General features: G+C 37.4%; 1 protein-coding gene across 1 annotated transcript in view; it reads right to left on the bottom strand.

The window, feature by feature from the left end:
- ANKRD28 (ankyrin repeat domain 28) overlaps window positions 1-21,222 on the bottom strand; it is a 55,935-nt gene that overhangs the window by 32,791 nt on the left and 1,922 nt on the right. Inside the window, exons 3-11 of the mRNA XM_029283099.1 lie at window positions 18,569-18,647; window positions 15,005-15,075; window positions 13,661-13,861; window positions 11,972-12,059; window positions 9,178-9,320; window positions 8,122-8,334; window positions 6,905-6,983; window positions 5,974-6,088; window positions 5,124-5,206 (exon numbers count right to left, since the gene is read on the bottom strand). Coding sequence (XP_029138932.1) covers window positions 5,124-5,206; window positions 5,974-6,088; window positions 6,905-6,983; window positions 8,122-8,334; window positions 9,178-9,320; window positions 11,972-12,059; window positions 13,661-13,861; window positions 15,005-15,075; window positions 18,569-18,647 — 1,072 coding nt within the window. The remainder of the gene's footprint in view (window positions 1-5,123; window positions 5,207-5,973; window positions 6,089-6,904; window positions 6,984-8,121; window positions 8,335-9,177; window positions 9,321-11,971; window positions 12,060-13,660; window positions 13,862-15,004; window positions 15,076-18,568; window positions 18,648-21,222) is intronic.

Here is a 21,222-nt window from a genome sequence, read left to right as displayed (position 1 = left end):
GTTGTTAACCGGTTTGTCCCGACTCGGTGAATTAGGGGGTCGTGAGTTGCTCCCCGTTCGTACATACGCCCAGTTGCGCTGCCAGGTGTGTGCGAGTCGTAACTGGGTGTCAGTTTCCTCAAAGCATGGTAGAGCAAGGTCAAAGAGGTCAACGGGTCTGCCCATGGGTGACTGCACCCCAGGATTACCACCATGAGGATCCTCAACAGGATGCATCCCAGGGGATTGGTATGCTGAGGGAGTTCCACCCCCTTCCTTTTTCCAAACCAATCGGGGAGTATGCCCATCCTCAACTTCCTGCACAGCAGCTCGTGGGGTGGTGTAGGATCCCCTTTTCCCAACCGGGTACCGATGTTGCTTCTCCCATGTTCTTAAAGCAAGGTGGGCCTGGCACAGCTCGATGTGCCTATTGATAGATGCATCGTCTGATAACAAGGCTTCCTTAAGCAGTCTACCACTTTTGTTGTTACAGGAGGCAATCACCCTCACATCCACAAGGTTGAAGCTATGCCCCGTCTCCATCATGTGAGTCCAGAGTTGAGAATAGTGTTCTGGACCCCCGCTGGGTTTGGTCACCCCACTATACCCGTGAAAGCGATAGTGGGGTGACCAAACCCAGCGGGGGTCCAGAAAACAAAGCGAGCCAAGGGGACCCAACCACTGCGGAGAATAGGAACATGGAATCACATATGCAAGGGGGACAGGGAATGTGGCTGAGGAGAGAGGGAAAGAAGAGTGCCACGTCCACCCCAACCCGTGGGCAAATGAGCCTGACAAGAGCAACCACATAGATAAGTCTTGCAGGATAGGGACAACCGGCGGAGGATCACCGCCGGAGCGCAGCTGATACAATCAGGACCGATAACAAGGTCCAGGGGCCGTGTGCAGGCCAAGTTTGAACTATAAAAACTCTCCCATAGACTGACCGTTTAAGCCCTGATGATGTCAGCAGGACGCTGACGAAAGCTTGGCGTTTTCGCGGGTGTTTGTATGTAGGTCTTTGGTTATTCGGGTTTTCTCCCGCGTAAAATTAGAAGTGTCTTGGCGACGTTTCGACGAAGTCACATTCGTCATCTTCAGGCTGGTGTCTTCAGCTTCGTGATTCTAGGAGCAGTGTGTGATCGCAGCTGTTTCTTCCTTTTAACTGCCAGTGGGGTTTGATCTGATTGGGTGGGAGCTTGGCTGTGTTCTGATTGGGTGGAGGTGTGTTCTGATTGGTTAAGGAGCTTGGCTGTGCTCTGATTGGATGGGGGGTTGGCTGTGCTCTGATTGGATGGGGGAGTGTTCTGTTTGGGTGGGGGCTTTGTTGTGCTCAGGTTAGTCTGAGTTGCAGGGGGATTTGAGATGGTGAGCTTCGTTGCTGTTGTTTGGCTTCGTGTTCGTGGTCGTGCCACATCTTTATGGTGGGTGTCAGTTTGCTTCATGTATGGATTGGAGGGATTTAAAGTGGCTAATGATGCACCTGTGGACTGGCTTCTAGTTTGTGGTCGTGCCTCATCATCTGTGTGGGTTTGGGTTTGCTTTTTGCGTGGATGTGTGGTGGTGACATCCTGTGTGGTTTTCGTGAGTGTGGGTCTGGTGTCATTCTTTGTGTTAGGGACTCGTTTGCCAATAAGGGCGGGTTTCCAAATGGCTGGTAGGCGGAAGGTATCATCTCGTTTATTCATGCTGTGTGGGCGTTTTTCTTATCTCGATGGCTTCTCTGATTATTCTGTTGTTAAAATGTTCAGTTTTGGCGATAGTTCTGGTCTTTTTAAAGTCAATTTCATATCCTGTGGCTTTAAGGTATTGGACCAGGGAAGACGTTGGTTCCTCTTTTCTGACTGAGTTCTTGTGTTCTTCAATGCGTGCATTTATTCTTCTGTTGGTTTGTCCAATGTATGTGGTGAGGCAGCGCTGAGAACTTTCCAGTCACCAGTTTCCTCTTCCTCCAGAGGAAAAGCCTTTGCTGCCGAAAACGGAGCTTCGCATTGATGCATGCTTCACTCCGGGACTCCATTTTCAACAGCAAAGGCTTTTCCCTCAAGCCCTTTGCCAATGAAAATGGAGCTCCTGGAGGGAGTGTGCCTCATGGAGGCCAGAGGCAACACGTGCATCATTCTGGTGCTACCTTTTCGACAGAAAAGGCTTTTCCTCAAGGCCTTTGCAGTCGAAAACAGAGCTCCGCATTGATATGCGCATCACTCCCAGTCTCCATTTTCGCCAACGAAGGCTTCCTGAAGGCCTCTGCCACTGAGAACAGAGCCCCAGGTGGAAGCGCGTGTTGCCGCTGGTCTCCTTTTCACTAGCAGAGGCCTTTCCTGAAGGCTTTGCAAATGGAGCGAAGACTTCAATGTTTCAGGCCTTCCCTCCATTTGCAAAGCCTTTTGCCGCAGATCTCATCCAGGCCTCCCATTTGCAAAGAACAGTGGCCTAAAGTGCCATGAGATCACGCAAGATCAGTAGCGTGATATCTTACGCTAGTGATCTCACGTGATCTTGCGGTACTTTAGGCCTCCATTCCCTGTGAATGCACCGAAGGCTTGAAGCAGCAAAACAGACTAAGAAACTGAAGGCTCTATAGATCTTCACAAGGTGAGTATCCACAGACTAGTGCCTATGGAGACCTGATGGGGAGGGGGGAAGGAATAGACAGGTTAATGTTGCAGTGCCTCTGTGGTCGTTTGTAAGGATGAACGACTGCTGTGGCACTGGCAACATTCGTAATTTTGGGACTTGTTCATAACCACTAGAGGGCACTTATAATGTAACTTCGAACATTGACTAAGGGAACATTTATAATTCGGGGATTACCTGTACATCACTTATATATACTGTCTGTTGATAAAATATGCATATGTACACATATGTTAAAAAAGGAAAAAACTACATAAGGTATGCTTTCTCTGTCATGACTGTATGGTTTAAGGTAGTGTGAAGCTGCAAATTATTTGAGAATATCTCTTTCCTTCTTCTGTATGAAGGGTGAAGGGCTTTCCTTGAGGGGCTTTAATCAGACTGTCTCCTGCCGTTGCCTCACCTTCCCAGCAGTCTTATCACAGCAAAAGCATAGCAAGACAGCTGACCTCTGCCTTCAGTTTGAGTATAAATATACTATGTCTAACAAGAAACCTGACCTCTGAATTCCTGTCACTTCCAGAGGCAAAGTCAACTGAGCCACTTTCACATTCCGTTCCCAGTTCTGAATTGGAATTTAAGTACATGCTTGTGAATTTCTGCTCAATGGCTGCACTGACTGTCTGGCAAGCAAAAAGGCAAACCAAACCTTTGACCTTTCCTATAGGTCAAGCTGCTGAACTGAAAGCTTGTTTATGCACTACACAGAATGCCCCTCTAGGTTTAGGACACAGCAGGAATTCTCCAGTTCCTGCACTGCATTTTAAATATACAACAAAAGATTAGAGACATGATTCTGTCTCTGGCAGAGTACAGTAGAAATTTGTACCAGCAAATATATGGCCAGCAAGACCAAGCAGATTTATCAGCTTCCATTTTAGACACTTTTTCCAAATATCAGGATTGCAAAACAGAAATGAACAATGTTTTGTAATCCAGATTGAAAGGCACTTTTGTTATTTTTTGAAATAAATGAAATTTTAACTTTGGGATTTGATTATTATAACTATTTATTATTATAGAAGTACTGTGTATTATGGTAATTCTGGAAAAAAAGATTAATGTTTTTTTTATATTTGTATCTGTACCAAATAAAGTGCTTTCTAAATTTTCTTCCTACCCCCCTTATCAGACTTATCAGATGTACACTGATCAGGAGGCAACAGTGAGAATGTTCTTTGGCATGACAGATTGGTTCAGGATCAGTAAGGGAGCTAGACAGGGATGTATTTTATCACTATTTTTGTTCAATCTGTATGCTGAAGTGATCATGCAGAATTTAGACCTGGAAGATTGGAGGAAGAACCACAAATAATTTGAGGTATGCAGATGATACAACACTATTGACTGAAAATAAAAAAGATCTGGAAAAAATGAAGATCTGGAAAATCAAGGATGAAAGTGAAAAGGTAGGACTGAGTATTAACTTTAGGAAAACAAAGATAATGATGGCAGCTGCAGCTGGATATGAGTTGCTTAAAATCAGCAAGGAGGAAATTGAATTAGTTCAAAAAAATATTTTCCTTGGATCAAAAATTGTTCAAGATGGCAGTTTTACATCTGAAATTAAACAAAGGATAACCTTAGGCCACACTGCAATGGTTAAAATGAATAAGATGGAAAAGCAGAGATATTGATATAAATACAAAAAGCAGGCTAGTTAGAGCAAGTCTTCCCTGTGATAAGGTATGGGTGGTTATATAAATTTGATTAATAAATAAAACAAATAAACACTGACCAAAGATAGTAATATCATGCTGTAGTGCAGACTACCTGGCCCTTTAAATCAAAAGCCAAATTTGATCATTAAGGGCCAATAAATGGGGAAAAAAGGATTCTGCGAGTTTCTGATAGGAAGAGTTTTAGACGTATTTTCTGAGGGAGCTAGTTGAAATCCTGAATAAGACAGTCACAGGTTGGAAGTTATTTAGCCATAGTTAGAATTGTGTTAAAGTATTTTGTATTTAAACTATCTGTGGTGTTAATGGAAACTTATTTTTAATGAAGCTGGGGTTTTTTTTGTTTCAATCCTAGCAGTGACCTTTTATTTGTCTCAGCTTGGCTAAGTTACTGACTCACTAATTTTTTAATTTTGTTTTCCTCTCTGCATTCATCCAGACCCAGAGTGCAGCAAAGTCTTAAGTCCTCTCCTGGTTCCCCAAAAGGCTAGTGTGGAAGGGAAAACCAGTTAGTTTATAGTGAGGTGATGGCAGCAAGAAGACTAATTTGCTAGTTACTGTTCACTCACAGGACAGGCAGGGTTGACCCTGAATTCCCTTCTTAGACACGCATTTATTTAACTGGTTTTTTTAAAAAAAAGCACTATCTGAAAACTGTAATTTTTTCCCTGTGGATCAGAGATAAAGCCATAACTTTCAATAATTATCAGTGCCTAGTTCTGCTATAGAAACCTTTTATAATGTATTTGCCTTGATAATATCAAATTCTTTTCTTCAATATGCAAGCAGCTTAAAGGAGAAGAGTTAAAATTAATTTAAATAGCCTACCTGATGAAAGCAGCTTTCTGCAACAGTCTGAAAATCCACTTAATGCTGCCAAATGGAGAGGAAACATTCCATGTATTCCCTGCCTAAGATACACCACAATCAGACATCACAGTCTTATTACAATACATATAGTGCAGGATGTCATGCCAAATTCCATTTCATGGACATTAATTTCGTTGAGTTAAAATGTCCTAATACATTGAGATTTGACTGTTGAATTAAATTATAAATTTTACTGCCAGAACTATAAATTTATAAATATTGTTTTGTAAATTTTGGAGGGATATATTAGAGTGCATATCAACAGATGAATTTAAAGAATTATGAACTCTATTTGTCATAGAATATTTAAACCAGTAAATTCTCTGGAAATTGCTATGTAAGCTGTCACTAATGTTTTCCATTGCAAAGAATCATATTTCAAAGATATTGGTTGGGTATTTTGTATTCTTTCAAGCGCCATTTTACCCAGGTAATTTCTTTTATGCAGGATACTATATTACATTTGAATGAGAGTCTTCTGTTCCAAAAAGCATTTTATAACCTTTGCTACTATATTATTACTGAGGCACTAAAATGCCTTAAGGAGTTATCCACCTATTGCTCAAAACCTTCTGAATCAACATGCATTTTAGGTATCTGCAAAACACATGTTCTATTTCCTTTCTGGATTATGATGAACTATCCTAATCATGCTGTTGAAATTGTCATGCTTCCCCAAGCCAATATGGTCTAGAAGAGATTCATTCTGATAAAATTCATGGAAAATTCCATTTCTGAATCCATGACTTTTGCATACCCACACATATACCACATTTATACATAATTAAAAATTTTAAATGCTCCTTACTTTGCTGTATCAGCACCGCTTGTAATCAGTGTATTAATGAGCAGTTCATGGCCATATCTGGCTGCTATGTGTAATGGTGTATTTCCATTTTTATCTTCACAGTCTATTTCCGCTCCTGAATATTAAATTAATATAAAGTGTAGTCATGTGAGTATATTAAATGGTTAAACAAATAAATTCATATTTAAAAACATCTTATCGGAGAATTTCAAATGGTGAAGCTGAGATTAAATTCTATGGATAGTACAATTATATAACTAATACTATTTTTCCTGTACAAAGAAAAAAGAAAAAACGAAGAGTACACACAATGACACCTACTGTTGATTTGTTATACAGTTTAGATAACAAGACCCACATATATTTTGCAGTGTGATAATATTTTAACATTTTTCGTAAGTAAAAATAGTTTTATGATTTAAATAACACCAAAGTACACATGCATTTTATTCTTGTGATTATAGAGTGATGTTAGTTAATTTCGCAGTCCCAAATATTAGTTTTTTGTGAAAATAATACTATCAGCAAATTTGTACCACAAATTAAAGATTGAAATGAGAAGACAAAAGTTTACACCACCTAGAGAAGTCTTCACTCTATATGGAATTTATTCATTAAAAAAATCACTATTTATAAAACTAAAAATAATAACATTACATTTTAGAGTTAGGAATCAGGATGTAAATTTAAGCTAAGCTATAAACAATATCAAAGAAAAACTATAATAGAACTTGGAACTACTTAAGCACTGAAGGATGATGGAATTTCAGACATCTGAACAAGAGAAACAATATCCTACAGATTTTGTAGTCTGAAATCTGTATTTAAAATATTCAGATTCATATAATTACTAATTTAAGCATATAATACATATGATCATTCCAAATAATAATAGTCAAACAATATAAGTAATACTGCTTTTTTATTTTACCATTGTGGATGATGGTTTGTGATCTTGAAAATCTTCCATGAATAGCTGTCATATGTAATGGTGTTTTTCCATCTTTACTCTGGGGAAAAAAGAAGTCAAACCCATGACTATCAAGACCATTTACAAGATTAAATACAGAATTTTCTGCTTATTGTTCTTTCCTATTTATATTCCTTTTTATATAAAAACTCTACTGGTGATTACAAATCAAAAAAAGCTATAGATTTTTCAAGATGATCACTTTTTATTCTTAGTAATAACCAAATAACCATTACATTTGACAAATTTTTTTTAGTCCCTTGGTATCTAGTTAATGATAGTAGGCAAGTTAAATACAAAGCATACACAAAATTTTTACATGAATATATGAGTTTTTATGCATATTCACCTGCACTTTTGGCTTTAACTATAAGACTGTAAATAATGTAGTAAAGGGGCATCTAAAATCTTATCCAATTATTAAATACATAAAATAACACCTTATTCTTATAAAGTTATTTTGGAAATGCCAATCTTAATATATAAGGATGTTTCTATTTTTTCAAAACTTTTATTATATAATCTTCAATCAAAATTAGCTAAGATAAATTTCAGGAAACATTTTCACTTGTCTATTGCTGATCTATTATTATAAATTGTATTTTTGTGTCTCTTTATAATATTTAATTTAGTAAACTGTAAACATCATAAATTATTATCATATAGTCAATAATGTTAATTATATTGGTTCATATAAATAATTTCAGGATTGTGGACCAATTTATTTATTTTTTCCTGTGTCTCTTTCTAATGAAAGAAAGTTTAAGTTTGATGATTTTGCATCACATAAAATTTCTCTTATTCAGAGATTAATAAATGAATACTTTTTAAAGTGTTCACAGTTGCTTATTATTATTTGTCAATATACTAAACATATATTCAAAATGAAATTTATATATACAGTATAGATTAAGGATAGGTTGTAAGTCACCTTTTTCAGAATCATAATTTTGAACCATTGCTAAATAAATGGTCATAAGTCAAAGCCTCCTGTAATTAATAGATGAATATAATCCTTAGAATATAACCCTAAATATTCGCACAATAAAATGTATTTCTTGGGTATTAAAAATGAATATTTTACTTTCTATGACTTATAGGGATGATATCTACATTAATATATAAAGATATTCAAAATATTATTACAGCATTTAAAATTCACCTTTCAGTCATTTTACCTTCGCATTTACATCTGCACCATTAGAAACCAGAACTTCTAAACATAACGCTCCATGAGTTGATGTAGCAGCAAAATGTAAAGGTGTAAATCCCTTCTTATTCATTTGATTTACATTAGCACCACGGTCTATCAGTTCATTTACTACAATATCTTGTCCATTGAAGCAAGCAATATGAAGAGGTGTATTGCCGTATGCATTTGCTTCATTGATCTGTTAAAGAATAAAAACAATTACATAAATTTCATTAAAGCTATCTGTCCATCCGTCCATCCATCTATACCAAATATTTTTATTCCATCACAGCAGAACTCATACTCAAAGAGTTTTAGGAACCACTGTGCGTCATTAAAAAAAACAGAATTTGAATATAAAAAGTCAAAATTACAGAAGACAATTTAATCCCTTCTAATAGATTCCCATAAATAACAAAGCCTACTTCCTGTCATTGTAGACTAGACTGGGGTAGGCTTATAATATCTCTGAATAAAATATATTTTCAGTATGTTCATTTGAAGAAATAAGGCAAGGTGCACGATAAGACATTCTTCCATATTGTGTTGAATCTCAGCAATATTTAAAACAGTAAGCAACTGAAAGTTCATATAGAAGCAGCAAAAGTCAGAAAAAAACAATATTTTCATCATTGGCGTTTTTTCCACTGTCTTGTTTGTTTTAGATTTGTGAGATGATGAGCAAAGTTGGTTGTTTTTTCAATATTTGAATGGTGTTTAATTATGTCTGTTGTGTAAATTATCTTTATTACTTTTATACATTTGTCATGAAAATACTTATGTCTTATACTGAAGACTACAGTTTTAGAGAATAATGATTTTTAAACACTTTCTGACAGAATTAGACTGTCATGATACTGCTTGAAATACAAGTTTAATAAAACAAACTACAATCTATTAAGTGACATTTTAAAAAGACAACTGAAATGTTAGCAAGTTTACTCTTATTTGAAAGTATGAGTTATTTATAAAGATGTTATATTATGGCAGTATTCCTATTAAATTAAATGAAATAATGTGATTTAGAATTAATTCTACTTACATCAACGCCAAGATCAAGAAGGTACTTGACTACATTAATCATATCAGCAGATGCTGCAGCATGTAATGGTGTATATGATTTCTTGTCTTTACATGTCACTTCTGCTCCGTGAGCTACAAGCAGTTTTACCACATCAATATAACCTCAACAAATAAAATAAAATAAAATAAAATTCATTCATTCAATGTGACTACCCATCTCAAATTTTTAACAAGAGTTCAAAACACCACAAAATACGTAACAACACACACAAAGTATACATGTAATCAGCATCTGAGGTAAAAAGAAACCTTTTGTCACAAATCAGTAGAATCATTATACAGGTCTGTCAGCAAGCTCAGTGACAAAACCATCTTTAATGCTTTATAAAAGGCCAGCTTGAGGGGGCAGATGATTCAAAGAATAGGTGCCCTGAAAGAAAAGGTTCTGTTCCTGTATTCCACCAGATGGCATTCCCTAATACTAGAACTCAGTACATGCCTTTGCTGCTGGACCTAATGGGATAAATAAATAAAATTGGAGAGATGGTCCATCAAATAACTCAGTCCCATGCCATGAAAAGCTTTATAGGTTTACTACAGGTAATCCTTGACTTAAGACTACAACTGAGCCCCAAATTTCTGTTGCTAAGTGAAACATTTGTTAAGCAAGTTTTGTTCCATTTTATGACTTTTCTTGTCTCAGATGTTAACTGATTCACTGCAGTTGTTAAGTTAGGAACATGATTGTTAAGTGAATCTAGTTTTCCCTATTGGCAGGAGGTTACAAAGGTGGTCACTTGACCCTGGGACACTGCAACCATTATAAATCAAGTCAGTTGCTAAGCATCTGAATTTTGCTCATGTGACCATGGGGATGCTGCAATGGTCTTAAGTCTGAAAAACAGTCCTAACTCACTTTTTTCAGTGCTGTTGTAACTTCGAACAGTCATTGTAAGTTGAGGACTACCTGTACCATACTTTGAAATATGCCCAGAAACATACTAGTAGGCGATGCAGGTTGCAGAGTAAAAGATCGTAGCCTGATCAAGGAGCATCCACATCTAAATATACTGCTGCATTCTATATCAGTTGCAGTTTCTGGATGTTCTAAAGCATGGCTTTTCAACCAGTGGTATGCATACCACTAGTGGTACGTTGGCACCTGGTAGGTGGTACGCGTACGACAGGTTGAACAGCACTATAAAAAAAAGTGTTTAAAAAGTGTAAAAGTGGATGAGGTAAAGTGGCAGCAGCACCGCACAGGCTTGTGGGAAAGTCAGCTGGAACTGCACGTTGCCTGGATCCTACTGAGAGCCCAGGATCAAAGCACACAGCTCCAGCTGATTGGCGGCGGCCTTAGGGGTGGCAGGCAGCCTCACGCAGTCTTCGGGTGGAGATTCAGCTGGAGCTGTGCAACACATTGCCTGGGTCCTGCTGAGAGCCCAGGATCAGCGCGCACAGCTCCAGCTGATTGGGGGTGGTAGGCGGCCTCACCCAGTCTTCAGGCAGAGATTCAGCTGGAGCTACGTGAGGCGTTGCCTGCCTGGGTCCTGCGGAGAGCCCAGGATCAGTGCACGCAGCTCCAGCTGATTGGGGGTGGCAGGCGGCCTCACCCAGTCTTCAGGCAGAGATTCAGCTGGAGCTGTGCGATGCATTGGCTGCCTGGGTCCTGCAGAGCGCCCAGGATAAGCGCATGCAGCTCCAGCTGATTGGGGGTGGCAGGCAGCCTCATGCAGTTTTCAGGCAAAGATTCAGCGTTGCCTGGTCCTGCTGAGGGGGAGAGAAGAGAGGATATAAAGAGGGGTGAAAGAAGACAGGATATTAAAGGGGGTGAGAGAAGAGAGGATATTAAAGGGGGTAAGAGAAGAGAGGATATAAAGGATGATATAAAGGAGGCTGAGAGAATAGAGGATATTAAAGGGGGTGAGAGAAGAGATGATATTAAAGGGGGTGAGAGAAGAGAGGATATTAAAGGGGTTAGGGTTAGGGTTTTTTCCGTTTTTGTTTTTTTTTTATCATCAAGTTTTTGACACCTTGCTAGGTGACTGGTGGTACTTGAATATTTCCATATTCTAAAAGTGGTACAATCGGTGAAAAGGTTAAAAAGCCCTGTTCTAAAGGACAACCCCATGTAAAGGGGACTGCTGCAATCTTTTCAGGAGGTAACCTCTGTTCAGGAATAGCTGTAAATGGTGCACAATACAACATTGTGTAAAGGTTCCAATGGCTTCACCCGCCACCTGTTCCTTGAATAGGGTTGTGAGTCCAAAAGGATTCTAAACTGAATACTAGTTCTGCTTGGAGTAGTGCAATCCCATTAGTCCCAGGAATATGGGGATCTATCTGTTCAAGCTTTTGAAAAGATTCAATTTCTACACTAATTGATCAGTTTTAATACTTGGATATAGATATTTTTTTAAGTTGCTACAGTTCTGATATTATAATATGTAATTGCCAAAGAACATATAAAATGCCTTTTCTTTCTAGTACTTACAATACAAGTTATTTTTAAATATTTAACCAATTGTAACTCTGTCAGAGCAGATACTTAAAAGTTTTTTAAATTCAGAGCGAGAACTCTTACTTATAACAACATGTGATTGTCTGTTGGTAACAGAATATCATTATTTTAAATTAGGTCATCCTTACAATACTGGTAGAGCAATAAATTTTCATCTGTACCAAGAAGGAAATATACAGGAATATGCCCCCAAATATCCATTCAAACCTCATGCAAACTATGCAGGAAGAAAATAGCATGCAAATGCCTGCTTTAAAGGAAGTCAAGGGGGAAAAAAAGTTAATTTACATACCCATATAGGCTGCCCAGTGGATAGCCCGTCTATCTTTCTTATCAAAGGCATTGATATTGGCACCTCTAGATAATAATAAATTGACCATCTAGAATGAAGATAGTTATATTTCTTAATATACAGAATTATTTGTGTGAAGTCCAATCTTCAATGCTTGGGTAACATTTTTAAACAATAACATTTCATTTATAACAAATAAAAATGTTACCGCTTGTATAATATTTAATCTCATTTAAAATTTATATTTATAATGAGGGTATCAGTCCTCCAAGGTAAGCCGGATTAGAGAACAGGATCTTGAATTCTGTCTGCCCCATTTTATTCCAAACAAAATCAAGTCAATGTTATCCTAAATATCTTTCTCACCCCTTCTTCCTTAGCCCTTATCAAACTAATTTGGTGCATATTTAATAGTTTTTGCACTACTTCTTCAAGGTTATCTTCATATTCTTCTACAGAAGCCAAAGCTCTTGCTAAGCTTTAGTAGACAGATAAAACTCATTTTAGATTTTATTGACATATTAGTTTTACTAAGAGCAATACAGTTTATTTCTAAAATCCTGAAGAAAGTTATAAACCTTAGGGAACAAGCAAAAGTTTCCAATCTAATGCTACATCTTATATGAAGGATAGGCCCAAAAATCAAACCACAAGAAAAATGTAATTGTGTCCATAGTGTTTGTTAACCAGTTTCAAGTATAGATAGTCCTCATTTAAAAACACCACATAGATCTTCAAACTTAGTCATTAAACAACACGGTCTTTAAAAAATGTGACTGTGGGGTTTAGCACCAGCAGCTCCAACAGTCCTAGTTGCCATTAAGTCCCAGTTGCCATTAACAAGCTCCACAGTTTGTTAAGTGAGGATCTCATATGACTGCAACTTCCAACTTCTTACAGGATTCTCCATTAACTTTGCTTGTGGGAGGCCAGCAGAGAAAGTCTCAAATCACAATTATGTTATCACAGGATATAATGATGGCTGCAAGTATGAGATCCATTTACAACCAGCACTTGCTCAGTATTTCGTACATTTGAATGGTTGCTGAACAAGTGATCATTAAATTTAAACCATTATGATGGAATGCATAGTTCACCTTGAGGAAAAGAGAGAGATGCCACCTAGCAAACCATCAGACAAGAGAGGCAGCAGAAGCCTGCAACTGTTTAGTGGCCAAAGAAAGAAACTTAGAAAGGTCCCCCCTAATGGATCCATCACTTAAAAGTGGCAGGCAGAATATCTGTATTTTCAGATTTGAAGGATTCTGTTAATGTAGTCTTATAATAAAGTAAATTTAGCTCATCTAGTCATATTTCCTGTCTGGTTTTCCCAGGAAGGCCAACATTACCTGTAGTAAGAAAACTTGAATGCCTGGATGCCTATAAAGCAGGACACTGTTGAATCTTTGCTTGTCTGGAACTGGGTAGTATCTTGTATGAAATTTGTTTGGTAATTCTATATTTAATTCCTTGTGTTTCACAATGCAATAACATCAACTGAGTAAAAATTATAAAATAATGGCTTGATTAGAGGACCATTTTAACATGCTAGCCCTATGATGATTTCCTATTATATTTGAAATTTCAAGTATGTTCTGTTGTTTCCTTTATATGTAGCAGTAAGATCAGATAAATGAACACCTGCTTGAAGTTAGGGGATTTGGGGAACTGAAAATAAGTCATTTGTACCTGAACTTGTCCACTCAAAGCTGCATAGTGTAATGCTGTTCTACCAGCCCGATCTGATACATTTACATTACTGAGTAGCGGCACCAAAGCTTCTGCACACTTGACAGCTTTCTTTGTAGCTGCTATGTGTAATGGTGTTTGCCAGTTTTTGTCACGAGCATTGACATCAGCTGAATGCTTCAGCAACACCTGAACGGCATCCTAAAAAATAACACACCATTATATAATATAATTACTAATGATCTTCCCACTCTTAACATTTCTTTAAACCAAAAACCAAGACATCATTGAAATCTACCGATTCAATGGAGAGTTAAGCAGAAAAGGTCAATAAAAAAATTAAAAATAGTTTGTGACTGATTTCTAATCCTGTTGAGTTACCTTTGACAAATTTTATCTTTTAGAATAATGCTAGCAAAAGCTGTAGTTTTGATGGATCTTTAAGAAGATAAGAAGAAAAATCCATATAAATGTACTTGTAAAATAATTATGGTATTTAAGTACATGGATGAATGTTTTCACATAGGCAACTGTCAGATTTATTTGCTTCTTATCACATCCTACATTTTGGCAAGCTTGCCCAGAACTACACATGCTCCCCCCCACAATATGCTTTTGACAGTAGCTACTAGTTATTTTCACAGCAAAACAAATGCTTTAATTGTTACTATATTTTTGGAAGCAGTCCTATCTGCCTTTTGGTTGTAGCAAATATTAGGTAAGTTAGAACATGCATTAATGTCAGCTAAAATGACGTTCTAAGTCTTACCATGCTGTAGTGCTGATAAATACCATCTGTCTCCCCAACTCTTAGAGCTTCTATTCATGAATCATAGCAAAATGTCTTTTTATTAAATAATAACGAAGAAAGAGGCCCTTTTGAAATTCATAATTCCTATTGAATTATATCCACTATTATATTTGTTATATCTATAATTAGTAATAGATAGCCCCATAGGAAAGTAATATTCCAAATGTAATACACATATATATTTGACGGGACTTAATTGTCTACATTCTTTGTTAAATCCGATTAATATTTATTTTTAAAAAGCTATTTTGACAGATTAACGTAGCACTGGTATAGACTGTCTTCACTGCCTCATCCTTATCCTCTTACTCCAATCATCCTTTAGAATCAATCATGCCTATGATGGTATAATACCGAATAGAAAATTTTACCAGCATCATAATAGGAAGATGTTATATATCAGCTCCATATAGCTTGCAAATGTGCCAATGTATGAGTAATACCAATCCTTCTCCAAGTGCTATAAATTAAAGATTACAATAAAAAAATATTTTGAAATAAAATATATTTAAATGTTAAAAAGCCTTGCATACCTCACTACGTGTTGCAACAGCTCTGTGTAAAGGAGATAACCATTTGCTATCTTTGGCATTAACTCTAGCTCCTGCAAATAGATGCACAGAAATTTTTAAAAAGCAATATTAATATCATACAAACAATTTTTAAAAGAAATAATAAAAGTATTAAGTGCTGCTAATTAGTAATAGTATACTTTAATCAAGTTTTCTGCAAACTGCAGTTTATGTTTCTCCTTTAGAAGATTTAATTTAGTTTAATTTTCCAAATCATTCAATGAGGAAATGAATGGCACAAGGTTTACATATGATATGATTATTAAGATATTAAGCTCCCTGACTAATATGTAGATTCTCTAACTAATTAATAATTTTCAACTTTTGTAATATAATTATCTGTTTAAAATGATATAGTAGGTGCATCCTGCTAATTTACAGTATTATCTTTCAGGAAACCACAACTGAAGTTCCAAAACAAAGATAAGAATTAATACAGATTAGAATTCAAAATTGTAATCCTATGTATTTTACCTAGAAATAAGCTCCACTGAACACAGTGAGACTAGTTTCCAAGTAACATTCATAGGATTACACTGCAAGAAATGGAAGATGCAGAGCTTCCAATAAACTACATCCTTAGAATAAAAGAAAATAGCTTTTAGAAGAATAGTAAGTTGTCCAAATTTATTTCTATCCCATTAAAATATTTTGTTAATAGGAATAGTAGCAAGAGGAATATTAATTCTCAGGTTTCTATTTAAAAATCATATTAATAATAATCTTAAGAACTACAAAGGATCGTTAGTTAATTTTAGGGATAAAATTCTCAAGGCAAGTTTTGAAAAGCGTTAAAAAGACTAATTGGATTAAAATAAATAAAAATAAAATGAATGCATGCATTACTATTAGGAAAACATTAAAACATGGGGTAGGTGTATAAAATGGCGTGTTTTCAAATCAATCAATCAATGTATCTTTAGAAAAAATAAGCAAACCTATTTCTTTATTAGACTCCTGTTCTAAGAAAGATTTCTGCTTCTTTTCAAAATTGCAATACTACATAACATTTAATATATGCTTTGCTTATCATTTATTTAATCCCCTTATACAGATAATCCCCGAGTTACGAGGGTTCACTTAATGCTCGTTCAAAGTTACATGATGAGCGCCCGTGGTGCTTACAAGCAAGTCCCGAAGTTACGAATATTGCAGCACCACGGCAGTCGTTCGCCCTTACGAGCGACTGCAGTAGCTCTGCAACATTCACCCTGGTTATTCCCTCCCTTCCCACCCTGGGTCTCCCTAGGCACCAGGTTTTTAATACTCACCCTGCGAAGATTGAGATCTTTCGCTTTCTTGGCTGTTACAGGCCTTCGGTACGTTCACAGAGATTCGAGGTCTAAAGTAATGCAAGATCAGTGGGGTGAGATCTCAAGCTATTGATCTCACGTGATCTCATGGTACTTTAGGCCTCTGTTCTCTACAACAGTGGTTCTCAACCTTTTTAATGCCGTGACCCCAACCGGTCGTAAGTCGAGACTAAACCAGTCGTAAGTCGAGGACTAAACCGGTCGTAAGTTGAGGATTAAACCGGTCGTAAGTCGAGGACTAGCCAACCGGTCGTAAGTCGAGGACTTTCCCTGCCCGGGAGCGCCGTGCATGCGTGGTTCCGCCCCCTGCGCTGGCCGAGGCGTAGCTGGCAAGCGGCAGAGATGGAGCAGGACGACCAGCTGGCCCAGCCCAAGGGAGGTAAGGCACCTGCCGGAAAAGGGGAAAAAAATGGCGGACAAAAAAAATGGCGGACAAAAAATGGCGGACAGCCTTGCTTGGCGACCCCCATGAAATGGTCGATCGACCCCAAATGGGGTCCCGACCCACAGGTTGAGAACCACTGCTCTACAACAAAGAATGGAAGCGAAGCTGGGGGACACTTCCGTGTTCCTCTGGAGGCTGCATCGGGGCTCTGGAGGCCTTTTCCAGGCCTCTGTGGCCCGGATCTGAGGCTGGGGAGCACTTCTGCACACACACCCCCGTGGCCCAATCCAGGCTCCAGAGGTATTTTCCAGGCCCAATCGGGCTGCAGGGGGCTGAGGAAGCATTCCCCGGCCTCAAATCTAGGCAGCAGTGGCCTGGAAAAGAACTCCAGAGCCTAGATCAGGCCATGTGAGAGCACAGAAGCGTCCCCTGGCCTCAGATCCGGGCGGCAGCAGGAACCAAGGCAGAGAGAAGGATATCCCCAGGTGAGTCTGGCATGGCAGAAAGGAAGGGGGAAGCATGCGGTATCTTAGTGGGTCGGGGAGGCCTTGGGGGCCTGTTCCATTACTAGGCCCTCCTAGCCTTCCCCACTCTGATACCTCATGTTCACTGAACGAGCCGCATGCGTTTTAACAAGCAAGGGAATTATCTTGTTTAAGGTACAAAATTCACTCTACGAGTTTTTGAGTTACAAGTGGAATGGGCAGGCTGCATTACATTCGTAACTCAAGGACTACATGTATTGATCTACTAGAACTAATGATTCACAACATGACTCACTGAGCTATACAGATAGACCTTTATTTACAGCCACAATTGAGCCCAGAACTTTGGTTGTAACTCATGGTCATTAAATGAGCTGGCTACTGATGGGGGAAGAGACCCTTGTGCTGCTGGGCTTAGGTGGCTGTGGCTTTCTGGCTGTGGTGGGGCTGGGAGAAAGCAAGGTTTCCCAGGAATGGTGGGATAGGAGGCTCATGAAATGATGTGTCTAGCTAGCCAAGGGTTTCTGGCCTGTCGCAGACATCCATGTTCTTAATCAACTGAAGCTTCCTGGCCCAAGGGGTTGAGGAGGAGTTGTGCTCCCATGATTATAAAGGTGGGTGCACAGTCAAGCACCCAAATTTTGATTAGATGGCTATGGGGTCATGCAATGTTTGGAACCTCAGGCAGGGGTCATGGGTCCCTTCATTCAGCACCATCATAATTTTGATCACTGAATTGATTGTAAGTCAAGAACTACTTCTACTTCCTCTTTTGGCATGCTAATAATCACTGAAAACAACTGAACTTGCTAGATTTTCCATTCTAGAAAGTTTGGCATATTCTAACAATACTCCAAATTCCTCCAATCAAAAACAGTTTAGTAACCTTACATTTTCATATAAAAAAGGAAAATATTGGAATTCCAATGTGACAATTAGCCATATAGATCTTCCTAACACTTATTTCTAACCATTGTTTTTAATGTTAATTCATAACATCTGACATTTTTTCCTCTGTAAAATTCATAGTAACTCTAATTTTTCTGAACGTTAGATTTTTTTGTTGCTTGCTTTAAAATAAACATTTTAATTAAAACTTGGTTTCTCTGTGATTTTTTTTTTGAATCACAGAAATAATATAATAACCAGAAATATAGTATCATAGAGGCAGTTACATCTCTTTAGAAATGGATGTCCACAAAGTTGACCTTTTGTTGATATTAAAATAGTTAATATATAAAGGAGATTATCACTATTTCTTACTACATTTGCAAGGATTTGTAAAAAAGGTTTTTTGTATGAAGAATTTGCCCAAAATATCTATAAACAAAAAACTTCATACCAGATAAAATAAGCAGCTCAATGATTTCTGCATCTCCAAAATATGCAGCAGCATGTAAAGGAGTCCGCTTTTCATTATCCTTTATTAAGAGAAGAAAAATATTAATCATTAGCAACTCATTCATGAAATAATTTACAATTTAAAATTCTGGCATAAAATATTTGCTTTCAGATTTTTTTAAATTTAAGCAATATATTAAAACTGAAAATATAAAATAAAGCAATAAAACCCATATAAGCCAAAATTATTATTAAATATATTTTAAAATTCATACAGATATATGTAAATATATTTCTAATCTTCAAGACATAAAATTTCCTTTATTTAAATGGGATGTTTTAATCAGACTTAAAAGTTCTCGTTAAACAATTTGTTAAAAAAATGAGTACTACTTAAATAAATAATTATATTATCAAATTTTACTTGCTATTAAGTAGATGAATCATAACTTTAAAAATCTAAATAAGTGTCCTCACTCTAAAAATAAAATAATTAAAGCACTGATTGGATAAACAAGATTATTACTATAATTTAAAATGTGGTAATGGCAGCAATAATTATATTAGTAATCTTCTAAATATCTTCAGTGATTAATTGAACTGAAACTTATTCCGATTCTAATAAAGTATTTATTTATTTTATTTTTATTTAAAATATTTGTATGGCTCCCCATCTTAAATAATTCTGGGTGGCTCATAACAGCAAAACATAATCATAAAACAACAAGTAAAATAATCAACAAAAACAAGGCATGATCCAGATGAGTATAGCCTCTTCCAATGTCAAAGATGACAAAAGGCACTCTGCCTTTCTAGGATTGAATCAAAATCACTGACTCCCCATCCAGTATCTTGCAGCATCCAAGCATTTTGACAGAATCATCTGTCCAAACGGGGATAGAGACATACAGCTGTGTATCATCAACAGATTGATGACATCGTACACTTTGCCATCAGATAACCTTACCCAATGGTTTCATGTAGGTAGAGGAGAGGAGAGGAGAGGAGAGGAGCACTACATGAGCCTTGGGTTCTATTCTCCTTACCCATCAGCATCAACTGTAACCGACCACAAAGAAAAAAGAGAAATCACCACAAAATGGTGTCTCCCACTCACAATTCCAGAGACAGTCCAGGAGACCAGGATTAATGGTATTGAGAGCCAATAGAGCCGTAACAGTTGCACCATCCCTGAGCCCTCCAAAGATTATCAGCAGATGCAACCAATGCAGCTTCAATGCCATTTTATTTTTATATATTTATTTGAACCCCTTTATTATTTTTTACAAATAACGCAAGGTAGCAAACATATCCAACACACCTTCCTCCTCCTATTTTCCCCACAACACTATGAGGTGGGTTGGACTAACAGAGGCACAGGCCCAAAGTCAACCAGCTGTCAACCAGCTAAGGCAGGACTTGAACTCATGGTCTCCTACTATACTCCAGTCTGAGCCCACGCTAAAAAGAGTCCAGACAATCCACTTCATCCAAGGCCCTCTCTAAAGCTGCATACCAAAATAGGAAATTTGAATATTACATGAAAATTATTTAACATGGCTGGATATACTGACATCTTTTGAAAACAAGCACACCACTGCCTTCAAGGCAGGCAGTACCACCGCCTTCCACAAAGAGGCAGTAACCACTGCTTAGTCCCATCCACATGCCACCTTCTGGGAGGCCTTAATCAACTAGGAGGGGCAAAGGTCCAGAATACATTTTGCCAAGTTCATAGCCATGAGGACCCTGCCCACTTACTCAGGTCAACTGGTTTAAACTCCTCCCTGATAACAGGACTCAGACTTGTTTCAGTTACTTCCAAAGGGTCTGTCTAGCCAGAATTCAACTCTGACAAGTCAAGCGACTGTATCTGACAGATGCTAAGAATATTCCTTAAAGTGGCCTTGCAGGAGCTCCCTGGTCACCTGAAACAGGGCTCCTGACAGCAATCTGAAGATGCAATAAGGATGGAGAAATAAGTATGTTCTCCACCCTTGCCACCACAAGGTTAAGTTCTCATATAGGCTTCTACCTATGCTCCATTGACTTCATACTTGATCTTCCTCCAGAGTGCTCTAGGTGCCTATTTTATTGCTTCATACCAACAAAATATTTAATGACATATAAATCAACAAAATGAATGTTTCCTACATTTATTCAGGAAATTCAATTTGCCAAATGATTTTTTTCTAGCAAGTGAACAGATTAGGAATAGATTGTCATGAAAAAAATTATCTATGTGGTCACTAAGAGTTTATATGATGTTACATAATCAAATATCACAAAGAAATAGTTAAACTGACATTGCTATTTCTGATTAGTACATAAAATATATTTCTCATAGTGTGCCAGACTAATGAAGAGAATCTCAATTATGCTTTTTTACATCTCAATAAATTTAGAATTTACTTTTAATCAGAAATGTAAAGTTACAGATATTATATACCATTTCCAAACAGATATACAGAGAAAATGTAGCTGCATATATGTAAAAATAATATTGCTGTTCATACTAACTATAACCCATCCTTCCAGACCCTATTTTTACATAGCCTATGGCATAAAGAGTGGCAAAAATCCAAAACAGTCTAATAAGTATATGCTCTAACTGTCTAAAGGGACAGAGGAGGGAAGAAGAAATGGAGTACGCTG

This window comes from Protobothrops mucrosquamatus, unplaced genomic scaffold, assembly GCF_001527695.2.
Source record: "Protobothrops mucrosquamatus isolate PMUCROS unplaced genomic scaffold, P.Mucros_1.0 scaffold18, whole genome shotgun sequence".
NCBI classification, from domain to species: domain Eukaryota; kingdom Metazoa; phylum Chordata; class Lepidosauria; order Squamata; family Viperidae; genus Protobothrops; species Protobothrops mucrosquamatus.
The sequence above is the reverse complement of the archived record's forward strand: the minus strand, read 5'-3'. Positions and strand labels throughout refer to the sequence as shown.